At 42.5% G+C, this 25,703-nt stretch overlaps 1 protein-coding gene across 1 annotated transcript in view; it reads right to left on the reverse strand.

Moving 5' to 3' along the window:
- The window catches only part of prickle2b (prickle homolog 2b), a 115,352-nt gene extending 93,979 nt beyond the window's left edge, over positions 1-21,373 (reverse strand). The window contains exons 1-2 of the mRNA XM_080461101.1: positions 21,177-21,373; positions 19,614-19,699 (exon numbers count right to left, since the gene is read on the reverse strand). Coding sequence (XP_080317227.1) covers positions 19,614-19,699; positions 21,177-21,218 — 128 coding nt within the window. The 5' untranslated portion in view covers positions 21,219-21,373. The remainder of the gene's footprint in view (positions 1-19,613; positions 19,700-21,176) is intronic.
- Positions 21,374-25,703: the final 4,330 nt, after the last annotated feature.

Consider the following 25,703-nt stretch of genomic DNA (forward strand, 5'->3'; position numbering starts at 1 on the left):
AAGACCAAAACTGAAACTGTGTGTATTTATAGGTTATTAAGTTATTTTTTTCCCCCTTTGGTCCAGATCCCTTGAGATCAGTTTTGGTGAACTAAAATTAGTTTGACAGTCAAAGGCGAGTCGATAGCGAAGAAGGGAAACTTTGATCATGTAGAGCCATAAAAAGATCCTTCACTCCTGAGGAGGGTCGAACAATGAGTGATTAATTGACAATGTCTGAGAATAGGACGTCCTGAGTTTGTGAAGAAGGAAGTCAGTCCGGCTTGATTCGATGGGAACTGAAGTCGACCAATCTCCTCCAACATGTCAGTCAGCAGCAACTCGATGACACGCCAGGTAATATTGACGGAGTTGAGGTCGGCCTGATGAGCATCAAGATGCTGTGTGTTTCCATGTCTCGCAGATGGCTGTCGGGAGCACAATGCTCATGTATAAGCGGAGCTTGGCATTTATGCTGACAGCAGAATTTGACCAATAGGTGGCGCAGTGGTTTACACTCTTGCATCACAGCGACAAGGACTTGGGTTCAAATCCTGGCCAGGCCTTTGTGTGTGGCGTTTGCTTGGTGTCTCCATGTGTGTTTTCCTCTGGGTCCTTCCGTTTCCTCCCACAGTTCAAAAACATGCACCCTGACTGTCTCGGTTCAAATATGTTGCGTTGGCTTTCCACGTGTCACAATCTTTGAAATCCCCTGAAGGGCAACAAGGAAGGGAGGAGGGAGTCGCCCTCGTCTGGTCTCCAGCCTCATTGTGATTATATTTCCAGGTGCAGATGTGACTCTGTCGAACCCGAGGTCTACTTGGGCCCTGCTTGTTTCCAGTATTGGGTAACCTAATCACAGTCAAAGCCAATCAAATTCAGCAATCGTTACAGTCCGTCTGCGAGCCACAACTACAAGAGTATCGGGTTCAGAATTAAGTTCCTCTGCTTTCTGGCTTCGTCGACATTTTCCACTTTACAAATACACGGCATACCTTCTTAGTTCAAGCAAACTCGGGGGCCACACAACCCTGGTGAAAAAAATGAATGAGCAAATGGTTCTTGCATGCGAGTACGTCCCAGCTCGCACCGTACGAATGTCTGTTTTCAATCCGGTTGATGCATATCTGTTTTATATTGTACGTTGGGAAGTTAATCAAATGTCACAGGCAAAAATGCAAGCTATTTGCTATCGAGCACAGCACCAGATCCTCCGGCTGATTAAAGTGAAGACAGAAACACATTAACCTGTAAGGGAAACAAACGAGCACCACGTTTGGAACAGATAACTTAGATAAGTGTATAAAATCCAGGAGATGGCCAGGACTCAAGTCTGATACGGTGAAGCCGATGATATTTTCAAATCCCACATAATTCAATTTATGTTGCTGAGGGGGGGGGGGGGGGTCTCACAGAGATGTACTCCTACGTAAAGTCAAACCTCTTGAAAAGCCATTTAGACCAGAGACCAGTGACGTTAGCATTGTTGGTAACCACGGGCAAAAGAAACCTCCAAATTTGGGTGTTGTACAAACTTAAATTCAAAACACATTCGGCCATGTGCGACGACAGAGAAGCAACATCATCCTTTTCGTTTTCCTTTTCCCTCCTGCGCTCCGTTCAGCCCATCTATCCTCATTTGTTCTCCCATTGTCGCACAGATACTGCGGTTCTCGTCTGGCCTGTTGTCAAGGCAGCAGAAAACTTACAGCACACTCATCGCCTTGGCAACTGGTCAACCTTTACAAATAAACTCATCCAGATGAGTGACAAAGAAAGAGAGGAGAGTGAGAGCATGAGTCCACTGCTCAACTATGCAGAGCTGTTTGTGATAATGTTGGAGAAACCGAGCCATTATTAGCAAAATGAGGGTGATGACAGCTTCAGTCACGGAGGTAACTTTGTCAGGTGTCTGGCGTACTGGCGCCTATTTCTGTCTGTGCCTGTGGGTAGTGCCCACGCTGTCTCCTCGCAACGCTCAGCCTCATAAGTACATGTCAAGGTAGCTCGTATCGTCGTGTCTGAACTGGCAGCAGCATGTGCCGCGGAACTGAAATGCGATGTTTAAACTCAACCTGGAGAGTTTGTCACATTTTGAAATCCATCCATTTTCTTGCTTTCCATTCATCCAATCCTTTTGGGTGCATCTGGAATGAAGGTATCGGAATGTGTCTGAAAAGTGAACTAAAACTGTAGAAGAAAAAACTGGAATAAGAAATTCACTAATATCGAGCGCTGTTCTAACCAGATATAAGTGCCTGTGAGAGTACAAGGCTCAGACTTTCCTTGTCCATGATTGTTGAACTGGTGCTTCAGAACGTTTGGGTCCTTGGAGCTTTGACAGTTGTGGCTTACAGGCCGTTAAGCCTCCATTAAGACGTGCAAGATTGAGGCCCCAGTTACACAACAACGCTTCAAATGAAAAAAAAGAGTTTCGCGTTTACATGGCAACAAAAACGATGTGTTTACACAAAAATGGCAACAATGTTGTGAGCATGTTGAGCCACTAGTGGGTGTTGTTTGTGTTTGTAATTAAACCGCACACACACAGGCGCGCAGAGAACAATACACTATAAACATTAACAATAATAAGTACACGGACATTCACATGAACAGACAACAATGTTTTATTGCTGTTAAGGGTGACTCTCAACTATGAAACTACCAAGTCCCAGGAGAACTGGGAGTTATGATACTCCGCCATTGCTGTTAGTGTCTACTCGTGCCTGTGCAGAAGAACTATTTACTACGGCCTTAGTGCGCATGTGCAGTCGCAGCATGTCCGCCCAGGTGCACGAACCCCCAAAGATAATGAAAGGAGACTACAACTGAAGTTTTTCAGTTATTGATCAGCTTGGTTGATGACCATCAAAGTTTGAGTTGCAGTTTTGACAATAGTGAAAAGTAACCTCTGCAACGGTTACATTCACTCTGCTGATGAATTTCCCCAAACTTCCATACAGATTTCTATGGTGAGCCTGAGGGTGAGCCGGTTGAGGAAACATCATGAACTCATCAGGGCTCTGTGAGGGACAGACAGGCTTCTCAGACAGACCGCTGCAGCTGCAGACTGTTAGAGACATCTCATCTGCACAAGATCATGTGTTCACACTTTTTTTTTTATAACCGCTTGGTAAGATATAATGAAAATATGGTGCGAGTGCCCCGTTAATGCATTTTTATGCCTGCAAGTTTTAACACTATGGTTCCAGCTCCAAACTGTTGGTTCTCAGTCCAACTCTGACCCAACAACAGCTCAAATATCCTTCAGCGGGTCAAACGTGGGACGGGACAGACTTCAGAAGCAACGAAGAAGAAAATGGTATGCAGTTCTTCACCCGTTTTAGTTCCTGAAGCTTTTTTTTAAGCTTTTAGCAGGTAAAGCATTTTATCCCATGCATCACAATATTCATTCAGCAAGTCTTTTTTTTTTTTAACTTCCTTTGTCAAATAAGAATGTCACCTTCAGTGAAAATTGAACTGAACCACATGCTTAATCTTCTTTGTGTACAAGTTGCCATGAACAACATTCAGCATGTTGCCTCCCCATATAGGTTGGAGCCATTTTGTCATATGCAAGGAATACACACCATTTTAGCTTGCGGTAATGATTTTACTCATTAACATAGATCGGGGGATGCCAAACATAAGGTCCGTGGGCCGAAACTGGTCCGCAAGAGGCTCCAATCCGGCCTTCGAAATTGTAAACATTTCAAATATGGCTTTTTAAACACATTTCTTAGCAGACACAACACGAGACCCGAGCTGAGATATTGTAGAGGCCATGAAAGAGGTTAACCAAGCATTAGCCTCAAAGCCATGCTATCAGGGTAAGTTTGTAAAAACACACAAAATGCAACAGCTATCAAAGTTTTCTGGACATTTCACATTTCATCATTAAATTAGCATCATGTTGAGATTGTGGTAAGTTTCGGTGGTAGTAGATATTTTCATCACATATGCTCTGCACCACAAAAAAAAGAAAACAAGTGTAAAGGTCATTGCGGTATTGTTTCACCGGTTGGGCCCACTCAAGTTGAAATTGAGCCCAATAAACTAACATGTGTTTGTCCCTTGGTATAGATAGCCAGTGCATTTACAGAAATGCTTTGAGAAATGCGCAAAGCTGAATCAATTTGTCTAACAAAATAAAATGAAGAATGAGAATTTGCAGGTTCACGTCTATAACGACACAAATTGAGAGGAATTTTCCTCCGTAAATGCTCATGTTCATGCTGGATTGAATTTTTTGCTGACTCATTACTTTTTACCTTCTCCCCTCATGGGTCTGTATTTTCTCTTTAAAAACAAACAAAATACTATGAACCAGTAAAACTAGGGAAGCACTGACACTACTTTTTGAAAGATGTACGAGTGCTAACCTTTAGCTACTTGTCAATATTGAGTACTGATACCAGTACTTAGAAATTGCCATTACAATTGTCTTCACATTTCAGAAAACTGTTAATTCACACCTAAACATCCACTGTATAGTTTTCTTGGAACTTTACATTGCACATCTGATCAGTCAATTATCAATGTTCTCCAATCCAAAAAAATAGTCTTCTTCTGTTCAGTAACAAAATGAAGCAAGTAGTGTGCGCTATTCTGACAGGTCTGTACATCTTACTGGAGTGGACGGGGTAGGCTCAGACTGAATGTTTAAACTAGAGTGGACATCATAGTAAAATACTAAACATGGTAAACATATCGATGAATTATTAACAAGGTAGAAATGTAGCTCTCGGCATGACGTTCGATCCCTGTAACTGAAATTGAGCTGCTTTAGCATCCGCATGGAAGAAAAATGTCATTTTTACTGGTTCCAAGAGAGTGTGGACATTTCATTTTGACATTAGGAGGACATAGAAATGCCACAGCCAAAAGAACAGGGAAAAAAAAGAGAGTGTCCTAATGTCCCAGTAAAGCCGTGTTACCGCTTCACCTCTATCAGAGGAAACCGGTCATGCCTCCGAGTCTTTTCTCGTCCCCTGCTTCCTGTTCCCTCCTCCATTCTCTCTGCAGCCAGATCTTTTGATAGATACCTGGTCTGCTTGGCACCGAGAGCCAGCCCGTCCTCTCATCCATGAAATACAGGCTTCACTTAAGAGCCCCTCTGCTATTAATATCCTTTTTCTCTGACATGCACGCACACACACACACACACACACACACACACACACACACACACACACACACACACACACACACACACACACACACACACACACACACACACACACACACACACACACACCCCAGGAAAAGCCAAACACACAACAAAGTGTGCATGAACCAGCTGAAGAGAAGCAGAGCAGCATCACAGCTCATCCAGCCAATTAGCTTCAGCCTTGAGTCATGCAGGACTGAGAGCGGAACGAAGACGACACCTCGCCCACTCGTCAGATGACGACAAGTCACACAAACGTCAGGGAACGAATAGCAGTCGGGAGGGAGGACTGGATGGGCATTAAAAAGGACCAAAGCTGTGACAATGTGAGCTCAATTGTTCAGCGGGGGTAAAAATAGATGTGAGCTTGTGCAACACAACACACAAAGACAAAACTCAAAGACAGTTTTGTTTCAAGGTGAAGTTTCAAAATGCTCCATCAACAAACACGCCCTGTGTTTTCGCCACAGCTCTGTTTGAGGGAATATCCTGTCTGCCGCTGTGTAATCCTGAAAGAAAGGGCTCAGTCAATTTCTATCAGGTCAATATGCTATTTAAGGCCGCCAATAATCAGTAGGGTGGCCGAATCAATAAAGCAATCAAATCATTTAACACTGCGGAGTCATCAAGCTCCTCTTTTGCAGTTGAGACAAATGAAGCTTTGGGCTCCACTGGGGTTTGGGGTCTGTAATAAAATTGCACAAGTCATTAAAGTAATGGGAAAGTCAACAGGAAACTGTCAGCCTCCTCGGAAAGGACGAGGTTAACCCAATACAGCTCTGACTAATGCTCACATGGAGAGAAACATTATCATCTCTTTTTATCAGTGTTATAGAAGTGCCAGATTAGATTAAAGAGCTCTGCTCCAGTACAATGCTGACCTCTATTGGATGATCCAACACAAAACTGGCGAAGCCTTTCACAACCTCCAAAACGTGTGAACAGAAACACACCGCTGCTGAGAAAGTGTTGAAATCCATCTAGGACTCTTGAAACTGGGCTGTAAGTGCAGATCTGATCAAGGGTTTTCTCCACCATGTTCACCCCGAGTGGGAACAGGTGGCTGGAAAGCCAGGAGGAGGAGGAGGAGGAGGAGGAGAAGGAGGAGAGGGGGATAAAACAAGAATCAAAGAGGTCTTTGAAGTGGTGCACTGCGTAAACCGTGCCGCACTGGGCTGGCAGTCTTTAAATGAGACGGATGAGGAGACGCATGGATGGACGGGTGCCTGGAGGAGGGAAGAGGAGGGGTTCTGCGGGGATGAAGGGTGAGCAGTGATACGCAGCAGGAAAAACTGAATACAACTCCATATCTCTCGTGCCCCACTTTAGACTTCTAACTGTACAGAGTTCACCGTGCTCTGCCTAATACAGTTTGTTAAGTATGTATGGAGCAGGAATCCAGGTAAAAGGATACCAGGATTGGTTGTATTTCATCTGGAATCATTACCCTGATAAGTTCTGCCATGGTGTGCATTTCTCACAGACATTCAAGGAGAATTAATCCAATTAACTCTGCTAATTAGGTTTAAACTGGACAAGTAGTCTCAGTTGTCTGAGTGGAGTTTGCGTCTTCTTTTCTTTGTTGGTCAGGAGGAGGATGAGTGTGAGTGTAGTGGGCACTGAAAGTTTTGAATGTTAATAAAAAGGAGCAAGGAGTTTTGTCGTAACCCACCACAATGTGTCTCAATCAAGTATCGTGGTGTAGCATTTCAGGGGCTTCAAATATTGGCTTGGTGTCGACACATGTTCTTCATCAAGCAGTTTACAACTTTATATTGCCAGTATAACTTCTACAAGTCCAATATTGAGATCATTATATACGATTCTAGTTTTGTTTGGTCACTGTCCTGTGCATATGATGCATTTTAATGAAAACATAGTGTGTATGTCTATATGTGCGTACAAACAAAAGTATGTATGTTGTATTACCATTATAAGCTCATCTCTGCCAATGCGAATGAATAAATGAATGCACATGTGCCTTACCTATTTGAACAGGTTTTATAGACTATTTATGAAAAAGAAATTCAAGGTCCTTGGAAAATGAATGGGTCTTTCTTTCACATTACCAGCATATTAATTTTCCTCCTTCAGCGAAATCTATATACATTGAATGTGGAGGTTTCATCCATTTTTGTACATTTTATAAGAGTGAAACTAAGGAGCCTCAATAAATTTGAGCCCACATCACACATGAGGACTCATGTATCCGTTGGTTAACAAGGTAGTCTAACTCTAAAACGTTTTTCTCTCTATCATGAAGGTACGTTCAGGTGTTCTGATGTTCAGGTACGAAGCGGTTACAGCTGAGTTTGTCGGAATTCCTGGTCCCCATAACGCGTGTGTGTCAAAGATAGAACAATGATAGCTGTGATCATTGTCAGCGGTTTTTAGTTACAAACTATTCATGACAATAAGTGTCTCTGTTCACATCTGCAGCTTGCGTGAGTTGAAGAGCTCAGCGAACCACCACCACACCAGAGGACAGATTCAGGATAACATGAATTAACTCTGTAACCCGGGTGGGCGGGTCGGAGTTCTGGGCCTGTGCGCCGTAAATGTTAACTTTCTGTGCATCTGACAGCCTTTTAGCTTGCCTCCCTTTATTCTCAGTGACAGTACAAAGGCATCTTAGCAGGCTAAGCCTTCATTAAGACATGGATCAGCACCGGGGTAGAACTCGGGGTGAATTAGAGCCGTGAGCGTACAAACCACGGGGAATAACAGATGTTTGCTAATGTGGGAGAGGTGGAAAATACTACGAGGTCAAGAGCTTGTTGTGGTGGTTTTGAGCAAGATTACAGTAAATTGCAGTTGTTAAGAGATTATGCATTGTTTTTAATGAGGTACTGTTTTCAGGTGTGAGTACAGTTGCAGTTTTCAATACATATGAGACACAGATTGAACGCTGAGCCTATGGGTATAGAAATGCCTGTCCTCAATCAGCAATGTCTCCACAGACCTGAAACAGTGCAGCCGATGCCTATCTCCCCTAATCCGAATGCATGAGCACCTGTTCTAGATGACCTTGATAAGAGTGGCAGAGAAACCCCCGGAGATCTGGATCAGAGTAATTCTGCTGGCTTTATTGCAGAAGCTGCCAGAATACAATACACAGACCCGTGCAGCTGTCACATACACTGAATCTCTAGATTTAAAAAAAAAAAAAAATAGATACAAAACTATGCTGGGTTTGATGAAAGATAAGAAAGTATCCAATGCTGTTGACGTACGCGAGTCCAGATTAGATCAATGATATTTGTTTTTTCTTCTAGGTATAATGTTATGATCCTGAAGCTCTGTATTATCTTTTATCACTCCTACACTTCAAGAAGATTAAAGTTACTGTGGAGCCCACAGGGGGGTCAGAGACAAACACATCAGGTATCTTAAAGTGAAAGCATGTGACGAGCACATGAATTATGCTTTTTATTGCCAACAGATCCCAACGGCCATTAATAATTTTATGGTGATGTGAAAAATCATTCAACCCAAAAACTTGGGGGATGCGGTGCAGTGGGGCTCATCCTCACACAATCTACGCAATTTAACACCTTTTTGATGATCGTGAGCAATGAACATCATTACCTCAGTGTCGGCAGACTCCATGACAGAGCCGCTGAGCCAGAGACTGTGCAAATGCAATGAAGTGTGAAGTTGAGCGTATATTGCCAATATTGAAGAAAAAAATGAAATGGCTAAAGCCAAAGGTGCAGTGGTGGACGAGAGGTTTGGGAAGCAAGCTGGTAAACAGCCGCTGGAGTCCCTGAATAAGGCCTTTAACCCTCACCTCCTCAGGCTGCATCCATCTGAAAACCTGAGCCGAATCAAAGAAACTGGACAAATAGATCCACCATTGATTGTGGATGAAATCAATCCTGGTGGTTTGTTATTCCACAGATAGATGTTGTTTTCTGAGAAGCTTTATATGTTGTGCTTCAGTAGCGCCATTGAATCAACAGTCTTTATGTCAATAATATGACAACACAGAATATATTTTATTTTATTTTTTTATTTTTTTAATTCATCATCAGTTTGCCCATCACAAGTAAAAAAATTGTTTAACCTGGACGCACCAAGTGACAACGGTGCACTTCTCACTGGCCTCGAGCGCAGTGTGTCTAAATTGGACTTGATTGCCCCCTGCTGGTCAAGTTGGGGTTTGACCAGCAGAAAGGAAAAACAGCTCATTAATGACGCCTGAAGAAAAGTATCTAGAATAGTAATACTTTATTAATCCCTGAGTGAAATTCTTAACAGTGTTTCTCCACACGGGCTATAATAGAATAGACAGTTAAAATATCATACAAAACAGAATGGAAATTATTAGATATTAATATGTGCAAGGCTTAACTGTGGCTAATGTATGCCTGGTAAGAATGAAATTGACAGAAAAACATGGGAGTTATAAAGTTGTATGGCCACAGGAATGAAGGATCTCTCATGGCGCTCTGTATGTATGAAACGACAGAGTCAAACTGCTTATCAATGGTGGATATCCGAGGTGAAATTGTTAGAAAACAGCGGGATTTTCCTTCTCTTGAGGGGACAAAGGTGAAGAGCACAGCAGCATATTCTCCTGTCAAAACATTGTAACACAAGTCTTTTTGTTGCAGCCACATCTCTTCAGTCTTTACCAGAGCACACCCTGTCAAAAAAAAACAACAAAAAAAACCTCAAGTACTATTAGTAGAAGGTCACAAAGGCCATTATGAGCACAAAGCACAAGAGAAACATGACACCTGCCAGGGTCTCAGGTTAAATATCCAGACCCCACCTTCTGGATGAAATAACACTACCTGCTGCTCGTGTGCCTTCGATCCGCCTCCCGCATTAGACATAAAATTGATCTGTTGGGGAATGGAGCACGCACGCCAACCACAAGCACAATTACAAGATAACAGGGTGCTTCTCCTCCTGTGGCAGGAGCTACAAATACTCCCCCGGCCAATCACACCACACAATACCAAGGTATCACACTGATATCTGGGACAGCTGATAGAAGTAACACTCACAAAGCAATAAAAGTAGCTTCCTGTCACCGCTTGAACACATTTTTAGGCCAATAATACGAGACGTCTATCTGGAGGAATCAAGGTGAGTTTTCTTTCCGAGGGCAGAGAAACAATCTGTGCATTCAAAATGAGAGTGTGTGTTTGCACTAAACAATTGTCTCTCTACTGGAATGTGTATGGCCGATGAGGTGATGTGGGGGTTTGCATAGTCTTTGCATTTGTCTAAATAAAGTATGAACACATGTCTGACAGAATGTGTTTTACCTACATCATGGGAGAATAATTCCCATATAGGGGAATAAGTACCGATTATTCCAATTATTGGTGTGTGTGTGTGTGTGTGTGTGTGTGTGTGTGTGTGTGTGTGTGTGTGTGTGTGTGTGTGTGTGTGTGTGTGTGTGTGTGTGTGTGTGTGTGTGTGTGTGTGTGTGTCTCACTATACTTGTGGGGTCTACTTGTGTATATTGCCCTATGAAGACTATCAATCTGTGTTCCTATGGTAACAGGAGTGGTAGTTAAAGCGGAGTTGTGAGTAGGTCATATTTGTGGTGGTCGTCACTGATTTAGACCAACGTTTTAAAAGTAAATAGAAGAATTTACACCTGGGTTCAGCTCACTACAGGCGAACACCAGCATATTTACACTGCGGCAACCTATATTCTGTGACATTGACTTTCACGCTACATGTTGGATTACTGCATTGGCTCATTAAAAGTATGTGAAATTTATAAAAGGAGTCAAATCAGCGACATGAATTTCTCCATTATGTACAATAATTATAAAAAAAAACTGACAACATGGAATCCTGCGCCAAGAAAATCGAAGCCTACTTAGTCTCTTATTTGTATTCTTGTGTTGTATGTTGTTCACTTGTTTGGGGCACACCAGGGTGTGTATAGCAAGATTAACACTGCCTTTTGTCTGAATAACGCTTCTTGAAAGTAAGTGTGAACAGACTGTCAGTCTGCAGGAAATGAGTGCGAGCGTGATGTTCCCAGATGAGAAAATAAATGTATGTACGTGTGTGTGTGTGTGTGTGTGTGTGGCTCTTGAATTTTGATGATGGGGTTTCATTGGAATTCAACAGTTGATCAGCAGCCTCCGGGGATTCGTGGCGTGGACCATCTCTGCTTACGTGACCACCATGCATAAGTCTTTTCTCAAGTCAAATCAAATTCTCAGTCTCCTGCATGCAGTGTATTCAGGACAAATAGAAAAGAACCCAGGTGAAACAAAGCAAACAGCGAATAAAGGCAGAGAAATAGGAAGCGACAAGTTGAGCCTGGTACTGTCTGAGAGCCCAAAGGTCAAACTATGATTTATATCACACTCTATCTGTGAACATCCGTCATGTACCGCGGGGGTCCTGCAGCCTTGTCAAAATATGACCCTTGAAAATAAACCTCTAAATGACAAAACACACCAATTACAGAGCAAAAAAAAAAAAAACAACCTTCCTGACCTACACCAGCACGATCACAGCAGCGATGCCAGTGCTTCCAAACAATCCCCGAGAAGGAGAGAGCACAGCAGGCCAGACACTGTTTTCATTCCTGGAAACCATCAGGCGAGGAGGCTTTACCATCCCCATGCCAATACAGAGACAGAGCTTTGGTCGTAAATCTGCTGAGCTCTCCATTGTCTGGCACCAATCGCCAAGAATGGCCTGGTCCTCCTCCCTCCTCCTTCAAACCGAGTCCCCTTCTCTGCCGCGGTGGTCAGAAGCAAGAAGCCATTCACATGCCCCGTTGCCCTGACAGTCGTATTTGTGGGGCTGTCTTGTTAAAACAGTGAATAGAGGGGGCAGCCTGTGTTATGCAGATGGCTGTGGGTTACCGAGGGGACAGACGTCAGTAAGCCATTCAGAGGCGGGTTCAAAACTCAACCCTGGGCTCTCTTGTTCTACTCTCTGAAACCGTCCTCTTTCTCCTCTTTCTCCTCGTCCTCTTCTGTTTTCTTCTGCTCCCTCAGCACGACGTTTAACCGGATAAAGTTTCAGGCCCTGTCGCATACAAGGACGCTCTTTGTACAGCACAGTCGTTCTGGCAAAACCTGAAACAGACTCCCTTAAATTAAGTATTACGTTGTACCGCTGCGTGGAGGAAATTAAACTGCTAATGGGAAGATCTCATTGCATTAATCTTTCCAGTGTAGTCCGAGTCTGCAAAACAGGGGAAGTATTACAAAAGTACAACGATACATAAGGATTTTCTGGTATCTAAATTTTACATGTGTACTTATTTCTAACACTGCTTTTTACTCATTTCAACGCATGCATTTCTTTATTCATGATTTCTTATTCAAAACTTTGGTTTTAATTATAGTTTGCAACAGATGTCGATATGAAATGAATGTAATAATTGTTTTAATGTCTTTTATATCATCCATGTTTTTGTCCCTTTTAATTTGTTTTAACTGCATTTTACTGTATTGTCTGTATTTATTTTTCAAATCTATTTTATATAAACTTGTGAACTGTGCACTTTTACATCTTATTTATTCTTTGGACAGAACTTTGGTCCATTGCTGTGTCTTTAAATGTGCTTTATAAATAAAATGGGGCTGGATATTTATTTTTGCTTGTGATGTTAAATGAAGTTTGTGGCAAATGAGGCAGTGACTATCTCAGAGTAAAAGCTTGTTTTTTTATCATTATTCTTCTAAATTTGATCTTCTTTCCTACCTTTCATGGGATTATATCATGAATAGAAACAGATGGAAATGTAACCTGCATTTATGCATAGTATCACCTTTACTTGTGTTTAGCACCGCCCCCAAGAATGCGGCGAACGTATCGATTGCCTCACCTCCTCCTTTTTAATGTGGACTTCATCCATCTTCTTCTATCCAGCTGAGAGTTGTGGGGTGCTGAAGTTAATGCCGTCTAACTATGTGTAACGGCAGAGTACAGCCACAGTGCATGCCCAACATCAAATCAACAATACGAAGTACTATGCTGAGATAGAAGCATTGCATACCATAGTTTTCAGAAAGGGAGGACTAATAAAAGTGTTTAAAGACATTACATTAATGAGATATGAGGAAAAAAAGCAAAATAAATGCAGGGAGCCTAAAGACTCAACCATCTTTGTGGATGATAACACAGTTTGAGGTTAGACTGCGCTCATAGCTGCCATAAGCTGCACATCTCTGGCCAGTTTAATGGAAATTACATTTGATTCTGATGATAAAATCAATGAAACTATTGTAATTAGAGAAATGAGCTTGTGGATTATACCAGTACATAAATTAGGGGTATCAAAAGTGAGGCCTCTGGCTCAAAATCGGCCTGTAAGAGGCTCTAATCTCACCTGCCAAACCACCAATCAAATTGTCCAAATTTTAGACACGCAATATGCATGATTTTGTCATTTGAAAGTGAGGATTTAATATAAACCTGCCTACAAACACCACAGCAGTGACAAACCATGACATAGTAAAAGACGCTCAGCCTGTATGTATGAAATCACACAGGAATAAAGCAATTTCAGCGATTGAAACTCATACAGAAACGACACTGACAGGACATAGCACATTCCAAGTACACAACACATTAAGGTTTAACTTGATGTTGTACTATTTGTTAAGACAGTCTCACCTCACTACATGCTGCTGCCACAAATCCAGCAAGCAGCAAGCAAAGAGGCCCGCTCAGGGCCATTTCGAACCTGTCACTTCAGTTTAAGGGGATTTCAAGTTGTCGACGTCGATGATCGAGACCAAAACTCTCATCTAGCAACGAGTGGCCACAAGTTTGAGGTCCCGATTAGGGGATTGTCGTCGTAGAAGAGAGTTTTTAAGGCGTCAAGTTGGATTACTATTACGGTGGCTCTCAACTATAAAACTACCAAGTCCCAGGAGAATCTGGACCGGGAGTCATGATACATTGTTGTTGTTGTCTATCTACTTGCACGTGTGCAGACAAAGTCTGTTTACTATGGCCTCTGAGCACCACCGTCCTGTAAATTAAAACTCTAAAAGAAATCAACAAATGTTTTCACTTGAAAAGTTAAGGGGTTTTCACATATTGTCATTGATATGGCCCATTGTCTGCTCTCTCTTGTGGGGGCCCCTTCCAGTTCGGGGGCCCTAGGCCCTTGCCGTCCCCCTTAAAAACACCTCTACCTTTGCCAGTTCTCAGTGTAACTCTTAAAGCAGGCCTTGCATGCAGCTTTGAGAGAGACGGTCATGGTATCCGGGTGATCAGGTAGCACCTTCACACTCAGGTTCTTGTTAAGAAGCCTGGTAATGAGTCTCATTAGCACACGCAAATCAATCAGGCCAAAGGCGAGCATTAATAATTCAAAAGAGGCAATGTTGTGCAAGAAGAACCTCCTCCTATTGCTCCCCTGCCCAAAGCAGTCAACTCAGCTTACTGGATGACACACGCACGCTGACACACAATCAGCCAGGGAACTGAAAGTTATATTGTCCTTTTCTGTGTCCACACCAGGGTGCAGCATCCTTCTGCACAATAAACTGCTGAGGTGAAGATCCCACAGGTATCCTCAAATGTCCAGGGTGTTTGACCAGACGTGGGCTGCTTGGTTTTAACACTCACACCGGCGCAAAAAACGACACGGCAAATTGTTGAGGGTGACGTTTTGGCCGGCCAGGGTGATTTTCAATAGACGCCACAAGACTTCCTCCAGTCTTCACTATGAATGCCTCAACTTACTATGAATGCCAAGTCAGAAAAACAACAACAAAACAAAACAGCCTGAAGCTTCGCTAAATGGGATTTTCTATCGAGGCAGTATGGAGAGAGGAAAGAGGAGGGAGGGGAAAGACACAAGATGAAAAACAGCTGTAGAGTCAGTTATCGAATATTTAGAGTATCATGAATATTTCAGTGAATTCTGAGACAAACATGTTGAGAGTGTAGTGAACGACGGGAGGGCCGGGTATCGTGGCACACTTCTCTGTAACTCCTTCCTTTTGGAGAGAGCTCAGCTCTTCTGGGGGATCCCCCAACAGATCCAACATCCCCACCAACTATTCATGACCTACATGTGAGGAAACTTTGTATCATCCTCTGATGAAAATACAATCAGGATTTATATGACGTCAGTAAAAGCAAAAGTTAAAACCGAATTGACATGATGGACAAAAACAAACAAAAAAAAAAAGACATAATTCCAGATATCTTAATAAAAGTCCAATGATTCTAGCGTTCCAAGGTGCTGCCAACCGATTTCAGTGATGCGAAGCACTGATCATGTCAGGTGGGCTGCTGTGGAGGCCACAGCTGGATGCCTTCCTCCACATTTAAGAAAACCAATAAATAAAGTCACTTTACACTACAGGTGTCCAATGTACGGCCTGCGGGCCAGAAATGGCCGACCAGAGAGATTTGCCAGTCGTGAAAGATTAGGACATCAAGCCGCCACCAGGGAGGTTATAAAATCACCCGCATTCATTTGTCTTTTAACAAGTAATTTCAAAAACTAAAGAGCTGGATCTTCGTTTAAAAAATGGTGCACAGGTGCATTTTGATCAAAGAAAGAAATTTTGGTGGCGATCTGGATCAAAATAATTGTTCTAATAGAACATTTTCATTTTGCAATATATTGTCTTATCTTGTGTTCTTTCAATTTATGAAATAAAATCACGTGATCACCAAAGTAAATAAATGAATAAAGGCAGCTAATCTGGATGTGGAATATGTGGCATTTCCCTGACGGGCATTAAAAAAAAACCTCATTCCTCACATAGTTTTTAAAATTTGGATTAATGCATTGGAACGAAGAAGTAAAATGGGATCAAGAAAACCAAGAAATTGTTGTCACATCTTTTTGATTTTATATGTCGAATGCTGACCTCATGTGAACAACAAACACATTTCATCGTTTATTTTGTGAGACAAGCCACCTTGAAGAAAGCCCAGACTTGTGTTGTTAATCTGGAAAAGCCTTTTTTTTTTTTTAGAGCCACAGAAAAAAACGATGCTCTCAATGTGGCAGGGCGCTGGTTGAGTTTGAGCATGAACAAAGATCCAGTACACCACAAAATCTGTTCTAGACTATATGAGGCCCTGTTCACGTGTTTTTATATCAGAAAAGATTCACGTTTACAAACATCCATTCACGATTTGAAAAACCATGTCCGTTTACGCACAAGCGGCAGAAATGCTGAAAATGAAAGTTTTCCTGTCGGGCCACTAGTGGGCGCTGCGGTTTGCTTTTGTACTAAAAACACATATGTGCACAGAGAACAATATGCTTTGAGCATTAACAACGGAAGTACACAGACAAGCCGATCAAGTTGGATTGCTATTCCAGGTGACTCTCAACTTTTTATACAAAATCATTGGAGAACCTGGACTGGGAGCGTTTGTGGAAACGGGGGAAAACACAACACAGTCTCCATGTAGATGGGACAGAGTGTTTTTGAAAAGTTCTACCTTGGGTAGCAGTTTTCAAAAAGTCGCATTTTCGGTGTCTCGGAGCCCCGTCGTCGTGTAACCAGACGCCCGAAAGTTTTTGAAAACATTATTTTGTCAACGGTGGCTAATAGAAAACAGTACTTCTTTATTTCAGCGCCTCATTCCATCCACAACATCGACACTCTTGCCTCCCTGATTCTTTGCCCACGGGGACACTTAAAGTTTGACACATTCCAAAAACACACCATGACTGAAAGTAATGTTATGGCAACACCTTTTTTCACTTGCAAAACAAGCCAAAATATTCCCGTGAAACTGTTTCACGTTTTTTTCTCGGACACACACACACACACACACACACACACACACACGCACACGCACACACTTTGGAGTTATAAAACCCTTTTCCTCAACTCACAAAGGCAGCCTCCAGTAGTCTGTGTCCACTGACCATGTTTTATTCTAGCTTGTTGAAGAGGGAAAAGTTGACTTTATATTGTGAGACGGCAAAGACCAGCAGTTAAGAGCAACATTCCTGAGCTCACAGTTGCCCCTGTAAGGGTTCACTTCACTGCAAATGGAGACTGGACGGTCTTTATGGGTCGGACCCTCCTCTTTCATTGTGGATCCTTTAAAGGGACTAAAATCCCACAAATCCTACATTAATTAAACAAAAGGCAGCACCAATGTAAATGCACGTTTTTCTTGTTTTGCTTTTTTTTAACCTGATAGCCATGCCGCTACATAGGATTCGGTCTTTTTTTATGAAGAAAAACTGCATTAAAGAATAATTCTAGCTGCAGGAGGAAGTCACATCCAGCACATTAAACTTGCAAGATGAAATTCACCAGAGGGAGATTGAGCGTAATGAAAAACGAACGAGTGGGATGAGCAAAGGTTTGCTTCCCAGTCTGTCTTATTTCCTGTATTTATTTAATTTTTTAACAAAAGAAATTGAGACTAAAAAGGAATGAGTTGAGTTTAAAGCTAATATTTGTACTTAGTCTAATGGATCCTAAATGCTGGACTATAATGTTGCACTTCAGTAAAAGTTTCGTCTGTCTAAAAATGTGTTTTGAAGAGGAAAAACAACAAACACTGCTGATTAAGATGTATTTATACTAACACACATAAGACATAACTGCACTGCCTACATAACCTTCTTTGTTTTTATCCATCAGGGTTACAGTTTCTCTGTTTGCTTTTCAGTTTCTCCAAGACTCTGAACTCTTTTGGCTGCTTAATTTATCATTTTTACTTTGCATTCTGCTTGTGGTGTCGGCCAAACACTTTAGTAATGGAGGGGTTTTTAGGTGGCAGCATTCTGTTGTCATACAGTGACATTTAATGGTCCCCGGTAGAATGCACCGAGATATATTGTTCTGAATGTCCATTCTTTCTATGTCACATGACCAAACAAATTACCAAAAATAATTGTGACTTTAGTACACAAGTTTTTCAAGTGAAGACAAAAAAAACTGTTGTTGCAGTTTGGGTGTTTCCACGGCAACGGTGCTCGGAGCCACTGAAAACAGAACTTTTTGAAAACACTCCCAACTCTGTGTCTATGGAAACGGGGGGGGCAACTTTTCTGAAACGCTCCTCCAGCGCATGCGCACCGCGCCCATGGTAAGTAGTGCACATGCACGAGTAGATGACAATAACAACAATGGCGGCCTGCAGAGTGTCAGGACTCCCAGTCCTCATCCTCGTGGGACTTGCTAGTTTTATGTCTGTGTACTCATTATTGTTTTTTTATCATGCATTTATTCTCTCTGCACATATGTGTGTGGTTCCATCACAAAAACAGTACACACAGGAGGCCCTATATGAAAACTAGATCGTTTCTCAGCGTTTCTGCCGGGCATCAATCTCAACGTGAACGTGAAGCTTTTCTAAAATGAAAACGCCAAAACAATGTATTTTGACTTGCAATGTCGTGTAAACGTTGCTTCATAGTCTGGAAAGTAGGGTAAATGTAATAAAGACATGTCAAAAGGATAAACTACGTAGGACAGTTTGGGGCCTTTTGTATAGTGAGACATAACCACTCAAACTAGCAGGGCAACGTTAAGGCTTTCATTATCTGGATCTGAAATCAACCAAAATTTACTTTTAAGCTCCAGATTTTACACGACATTTAGCAACTTAAAGTTCAACTTTATTTGTGATAGTTCTGCTTTATCTAGATTTTACATTACACTCTATGGTGAGTTTTGTCCAGTCTGTGAGAATGAGCTCATTTAATCCGCCCTGTAATAAGAATGAGAGAGGACGTATTGAGCATATTGGACCATGTCAGGCAGCTTATTTGTCTCTTTCCCTTAAATGTTGGATTTGTATTTAGGACAGAATGTGCCTTTGGGGGCCACAAAATGAGAATCAGCAGCCAGTAAACAGTAAGGTAAGAGGGTGGTCCGACTCACAACATCGGCAGAGTGACTTTGTTACCAAGTGACTGATGTTTATAAGAATCAGCTGACGCTGATAAACTAAATGGCGCTATTTAGACCGTGTGCAGTACGTTCTGTATGGCATTCCTACGACAGAGTTGCACACATTAGTCACACTCTTTCACCCACTAACCCGAACCACCTGCGGGACACAGCGGGACCGCTTCTTCTCACAAAATACAGTCTGTTGCACAGCCTAAGCAAGCTTGAGCGGTTGCGACAGCATGACTGCAGAAGCAGGAGGTTTAAATCTTTTCCTGCTGCTCGAATGTGCTCTACAGTAAAAAAAACAAAAAAAAAACATTGTCGTGGAGGGCAGAGGAGCAGAACAATGGTTTCCTAACAGCACTGTGCATGGCTGATTCTATTCAAACTACCAAGGCCTTCATCTGAAAGAGCTCCTCCTGAATGAAACTCCACTTGAACGAGTTTTTCTTTGGAGCATGAGTTAAGGCTTAATTAGGTAGCTACACGCTCCTACTGCCGACAAATTGCTCATGGATTATGTTATCTTGGCGTTCTGCGATGTGTGCACACGAATGGGTTCGAGATCAATTTGTTTCCCGTTCAAACATCCGGTTTAGACGCTTCAGAGCGAAGCAGTATCGTACCTCCATTTGTGCAGGGTAAAGCCAGGACACTGGTCTCCGCAGGCGGCACAGGGCTGTCCTCTCTGCGGCTCATCAGCGGGGTGCAGCTGAGGACACACACACAAGCAAAAACTGATGGCTCACAGCGTGACGTGGCAAAGACAGTAGCGAGTCCAGGGCAGTGCCTTTAAGGTCTGCGGGTCACTGGTTTACAGGTGGTTTCGTCGGGACTGTCCGTGAACAACATTCACAACTTGTTCCAGGCAATAAGAACTTAAATATAATCAACAAAGCCTATTTACACGGCACTTTTATGCAGGTTAGTACTGTTCACGTTGCTTCACAGATGCTGGTAAAATGGCGTCATATCATCTTTTAAATGTACAGTTTAAAGTTTTGTTGTTGTTATTGTGGCGCAGAGTTTGTGTGATGAAAATGTTCTATTTATACAAAACTAAACAATTGCTGCCTAAATTTACAACAATAAAAAACATAAAGCCAATTTTAATCAAACCATCTGGTGCGAATTAGTGTAACGTTCTTCTGGAGCATTATGCATGTCTTTACAAACTCACCCGGACAACATCACTTTGAGGCTAGTTTGAAACCAATGAGGTAGCGAGTTTTCACCGCTATCTCAGCTATCATGTTGCATTGTTTACAATACTCTTAAGAAATTTGTTTACAAAATTTTTTTTTTTAAAAAATCAATGTTTTCTTGCTTGGTGGTTTGGTGGGCCAGATTGGAGCCTGTTGTGGGCTGATTTTGGCCCACGGGCCTTATGTTGGACTCCCCTGCTTTAAGTAATTTGTAAGATGTATTTAAGTAACATTGCATTAGAATACATCAAAAAAGACAAACTAGAAAACAATCTATTGGAAATATCAAAACAGAGGAAGAGTTACGTTGAAATAACACAATTCAGAACAATAATATTGTAAATAAATACATAAATAATGTGTTAGTAGGACAATCAAAAGAAAATCAAATATACAAGACAAGAAGGAGGATAGGGTTAGAAGGTTGACAGGTGTAAATGTAGTAAATAACACTGGATTAAAAGCCATTTGAGAATGAAAAAAAAAAAGAATTAAAAATACTAGGCATATGATTAAAATGACAAAAAGATGTGGAAAACTTGATACTAAAGTATTTTAAACTCCAAAATAATAATAAATAGAAACGAACAAAACTAGTAAATACAAGGCAAGAAAGGGGAAAAATATGATTAAAATATTTTGGAAAAACGTTACTTAAAAGGATAAAATTGTAGCAATAAGTAAAGTTATTTTGAGGGAGCGCCTGAAAGAAATAACATTTATACTTTTTCAAGTTGAAGCTCAAATTGTAAAAATTTCAAGATCTGACAGAGAGAAAAACATTCTTCATCAGTTTCTATATGAGTTATGTTCCTGTGAGTAAGATCTGCAGCTCAGTGATCCTCTTAGTAACGGAGAAACACAACAAACCAGGAAGGAAAAAAAGTCGCATCGTATTTATTACTCCGAGACATGTAGTTTCTTATCAAACTGAGGGGGGAAATAAAACACCACATGAGAGCAACTTGATGATGCGAGCCTCACCGGTCTGCAGGAGTCTCTCCTCCGGGAGCTGCGGCTGAACATGACCCGCGGCAGTGCGCACGGGACGCACGGGACGCACCGGAGATCAGTTCAAAAAAACGTTCAAAACAGCAACGAAAGTCACGATTTTTTTATTTTTTTTTTTCGTTCTCCACTTCTCATCCAACCACACGCAAAGAGAGCCCGAGTCTTCTCCTATTAAATCCAGTCACTGATCGCAGCTGGTGGTGTCCCGGAGAGCAGCTCCACCCTGCGCCCCTCGCAGCCAATAGGAAACTGTTCGAACTGTAATTACATTTCCACTAAATAATAGTGGATGAGAGCTACTCGGGGTAAATGACAGACCAATCACTGAGGAAATAAATGGTTTATATATGCATTCTCCTCCAAACACTGTTTTCATTTGATTCACACCAGCTTTAATGGCTCCCAGCTTCGTGTCTCGGGTCTGCGAGGTTTACGCACAGAACTATAGGCAAAGTGCCTCCGATGACGATGAGAGCAGAAGTTTGTGAGGGTGTCTTTAACGGAACGTTTTGGTGAATGGGGTGGTGCGCAGTTGTTTCTCGAGGCAGTCTGAGGAGAACTGGAGGGTTGAACATGCTGGCAACGTCGCATAAAGATGAACTTTCTGTCTGCACTGTCTTGTCTTACTTCTTCTGTTCATTTCAGTTTAGCGCTTTTATTTATTGTTCTTTTACTGTTTTAATGAACCTCTGTTTGCTCCTAGTCCTCTGCAGTCATATTTCATATCTTATTACTCTGTTTTCACTTTGTAGCTCATTTCATTTCATCAGACTCAGAAACATGCTCCTTTGCCATATCCACCCGAAGCTCACACTTTCACTGATTCACACTCATTCTGCACACACATTTTGCCATGTCGCACTATAGTTGCTGTGATATTGTATTATTTTTGTATGCTACATATTGTTCTTTTGCACTGTGAGGTGAGCAGCTCTCCAATCTCATTCTATTCTATTGTATTGTATTCTATTCTATTCTATTCTATTCTATTGTCCTTTCATTGTATTTATTGCAGCTTTTTATATCTCTGTTAGATTGGGGCTTTTCTTTTTTCTTTTCCATTAAGGCACTTTGCTTTATGCTGGAGCCAATCACAGCTAACAACAGAAAAAGATTCACCTTCGACAGGCTACTGGTCCGTCACCAAATCAAAGAGACACGCACACCTACACACACGAAGAACATGTAAACTCCCTTCAGAAAGGCCACACAAGCTTTATTATTATTAATGTTAATATTGTTGTTGATGTTCTGGTTGTTATAGTCACAATAAGTCTCTTCTCAATCCTAAAATGTGCTGCATCACATTTCCTGAGGAAATAACCATTCGCGACTCTCCTCTTGTCTCCGAGCCATTGGGCTTACGCCCCTCCCTCCTCGCGGTCTGACAGTTCTGACTCCCTCCAGCTGGAGCACCAGCTACAGTATTTACCAGCAAAAGAAAAAGGTTTCTGAGCGTCAGCGTGAAAGCACACTGACTCACAGGCAAGGCGTGCTTTTACTCCATTATTATCATTTCTCCACACATATTCTGCTGAAGGCCTCCTTCAATACTTAATTGTGCGGCTCTGCCAGCAGCTCTGAAGTGGAGGCATGCACAATTGTGTGACACACTCCTCGTGGGTGGTGTTTAACATTTCTGTCTATTGACTACAAATGAATCCTCTGCTTTTATGTTTCTTTCAAATGGAGTGGCAATACAGCATAGGTGTCAAAGCTGCGTCACACAGCTTCAGGAACAGTCCCATCACTGTGGACACCTAACTAACCAATCAAAATCCATGGATAGAACTAGGCAAAGTGCGAATAACAACATCCTATTACATGTTTTCGGCTCTGTTAAATTGTTGCATTGAAGACATGTTGGAACAAAGTCTCACAAATAGAGTTGTCATTTAGTGTCTCACCTTAAAGAGACCCTCACATGCTAGTCATAACTATGGATTTGTGCCTCTGCATTTGTCAGTGAATTAAAACGAATCACACAAACAACAAAAACAATTACATAAAAAAGTATTTATTTTTGTGACGGCTCTACTTACACAATTTCTTCTTCTTTGCTTTTAATCCTTTGCCAGAGTTTTTGTCGGCGCCTTTCTTTCACTTGTCACTGAGAAACAAGGAGAGAGAGAGGCAGCAGTGCAGGTGTCGGCACTTCAAAACAAGCTGGATAGAAAAAGTCGTTGGGGGAGGAGCTCTGCTTTGTCTCAAGGACAGACTTCCCACCTTCAGGTGTTCAGTCGCACCAGTGAAGGAAGGCGACAAAAAGGCTATTCCCACGATGCGTCAGAGGTCTGCAGTTCGGCCATGGCAGTGTGGAAAACACTGTGTGTGTGTGTGTGTGTGTGTGTGTGTGTGTGTGTGTGTGTGTGTGTGTGTGTGTGTGTGTGTGTGTGTGTGTGTGTGTGTGTGTGTGTGTGTGTGTGTGTGTGTGTGTGTGTGTGTGTGTGTGTGTGTGTGTGTGTGTGTGTGTGAGGCTCCCTGCTCAGTCCGGGATCAAAGTCATCCCAGATTCCCTTTAGGAATGATGTTGATAATGATGGTTGGGAGAAGTGACCCTGAGGACAGATGACTTTAAAACGCTCCTCATTAAGTCCAGAGTTAAGAGTCGGAACACGCTCTCTCGGTAGAATTGAAACCAGATTTCGTGCCATTTTCCCGACTAATGCAAGAACTTCATAGAAAGTAAAGGTTAATCTTTATTTTATGTTCTATAGTCAACAAGCTGTATTGACCGGAGAGGGTTAAGGCCGTTTCAAGAGAATCGTTTTCCTTTCAGGAAAGTTTTGCGTTTACATGGTACTGTACACGGAAATGCTGAAAACTATGGAGTTTTCATGTTGAGCCACTAGTGGGTGCTGTTTGTTTTTGTAATGAAACCCAGTCTCACTCAAGATTGTGTAATACCTACGTTTGTCCACAGCTGAAAAACATTTCACAAAATTGCACAAAATGGCTCTGAAAATGTAAAATGAGTACATTTCATCTGCCTAGTTTTTTTCTGTTGTGAAAGTACGTCGAAACGAAAAAAGAACGGATCGTTTACATAAACCGAATGGATACACTGAAAACAAAGTGGACATTTGTCGTTAGAAAAATGAAGCTAAAAATGGAGCATTTTCCACCAGAAACAGAAGGGATGTCCACCATGTTTAGTCTTAATGTCAGAAGTAACTTGACCTGAAGACTGACCGCAGGAAAAAAAAAATACTACACTGTCAGGTCTCTGTGCCTGTCTGTCTGTGTGTCTTGCGTCATGTTTTCAATGAACCAATGGCCTTCTCTCCCTCTGTGTGACCCCATCGTTCTGAGTTCCACCGGTGTCCACCCTTTCCCTGTGGATTTAAACCCCTCTCCATTTGTTGTCTTGTCACTTCCATTTTCTGGATTTTTTAGGACAATAAACCTGATTTTAATGGAACTCTGTGAGCCTGTGATTGGGTCCATCTGCGCCCTCCCAGACAGAAGCAGCCGACCATTCATGGACCCAGTGGACTCAGCCGGCTCCTCACCACTTCAAGGCTCCTGTGTGGCCGGGCCCTGTCCAGCCTGTTCCCGTACAGCTGACCCGCCAGGAGGCGTCCTGGCCCCGGCAGTGTCCACAACAGCCATGCAGTGGGGGGGAGGTGGAGATGCCCCAGTGGACTGGACAGCTAGCCCACGTGTCCCCGGAGGAGAGGGACCGAGGTCTCTCCGGCTGATCTTCCACGGCTCCTCAAGCTATGATTTCACCGAGTTCTATAGTTTCCTGTCAGTCCCATGAGTCCCAGTCCTTTCTGTCCCATGAGTCCCAGTCCTGTCAGTCCCATGAGTCCCAGTCCTGTCTGTCCCATGAGCCCCAATCCTTTCTGTCCCATGAATCCCAGTCCTGTCAGTCCCATGAGTCCCAGTCCTGTCTGTCCCATGAGCCCCAGTCCTTTCTGTCCCATGAGTCCCAGTCCTGTCAGTCCCATGAGCCCCAGTCCTTTCTGTCCCATGAGTCCCAGTCCTTTCTGTCCCATGATTCCCAGTCCTTTCTGTCCTCTGTCCCTTGGCCCCCATGCCTCCTGAGTCCCGAGTCCCTCGGCTTCCAAGTCTCCAGGATCTAGCCCCCCCCCGGTCTCTTGTCTTTGGGCCGTCAGGTGCCAGCCCTTAAAGGAGGTACTGTCATGTCTCATGTGCCTGTCTGTCCCTGTGTGTCTCACCTCATGTTTTCAATTAACCTATGGCCTTCTCCCTCTGTGTCCACCCTTTCCCTGTGTATTTAAACCCCTCTCTCTTCTCTGTGTCGGCTCCTCTTGTTGTCTCGTCACTTGTTTCCTTGTGTTCCCTGGATTTGTTTGGACAATAAACCAGATTTTTATGGAACTTTGTGACTCTGTGCTTGGATCCATCCGCACATCACCTGACACTACGCTTAAACCTCATGTAAACTGGGCCTTAAAAAACGAGTATCTGACTTTGCCTCGTATCATCTCATATCTTACCAGTGAACTGAGGCAGGCAGGAGTCTGTCAGGGC

This window comes from Lipophrys pholis (assembly GCF_963383615.2).
Source record: "Lipophrys pholis genome assembly, chromosome: 4".
NCBI lineage: Eukaryota > Metazoa > Chordata > Actinopteri > Blenniiformes > Blenniidae > Lipophrys > Lipophrys pholis.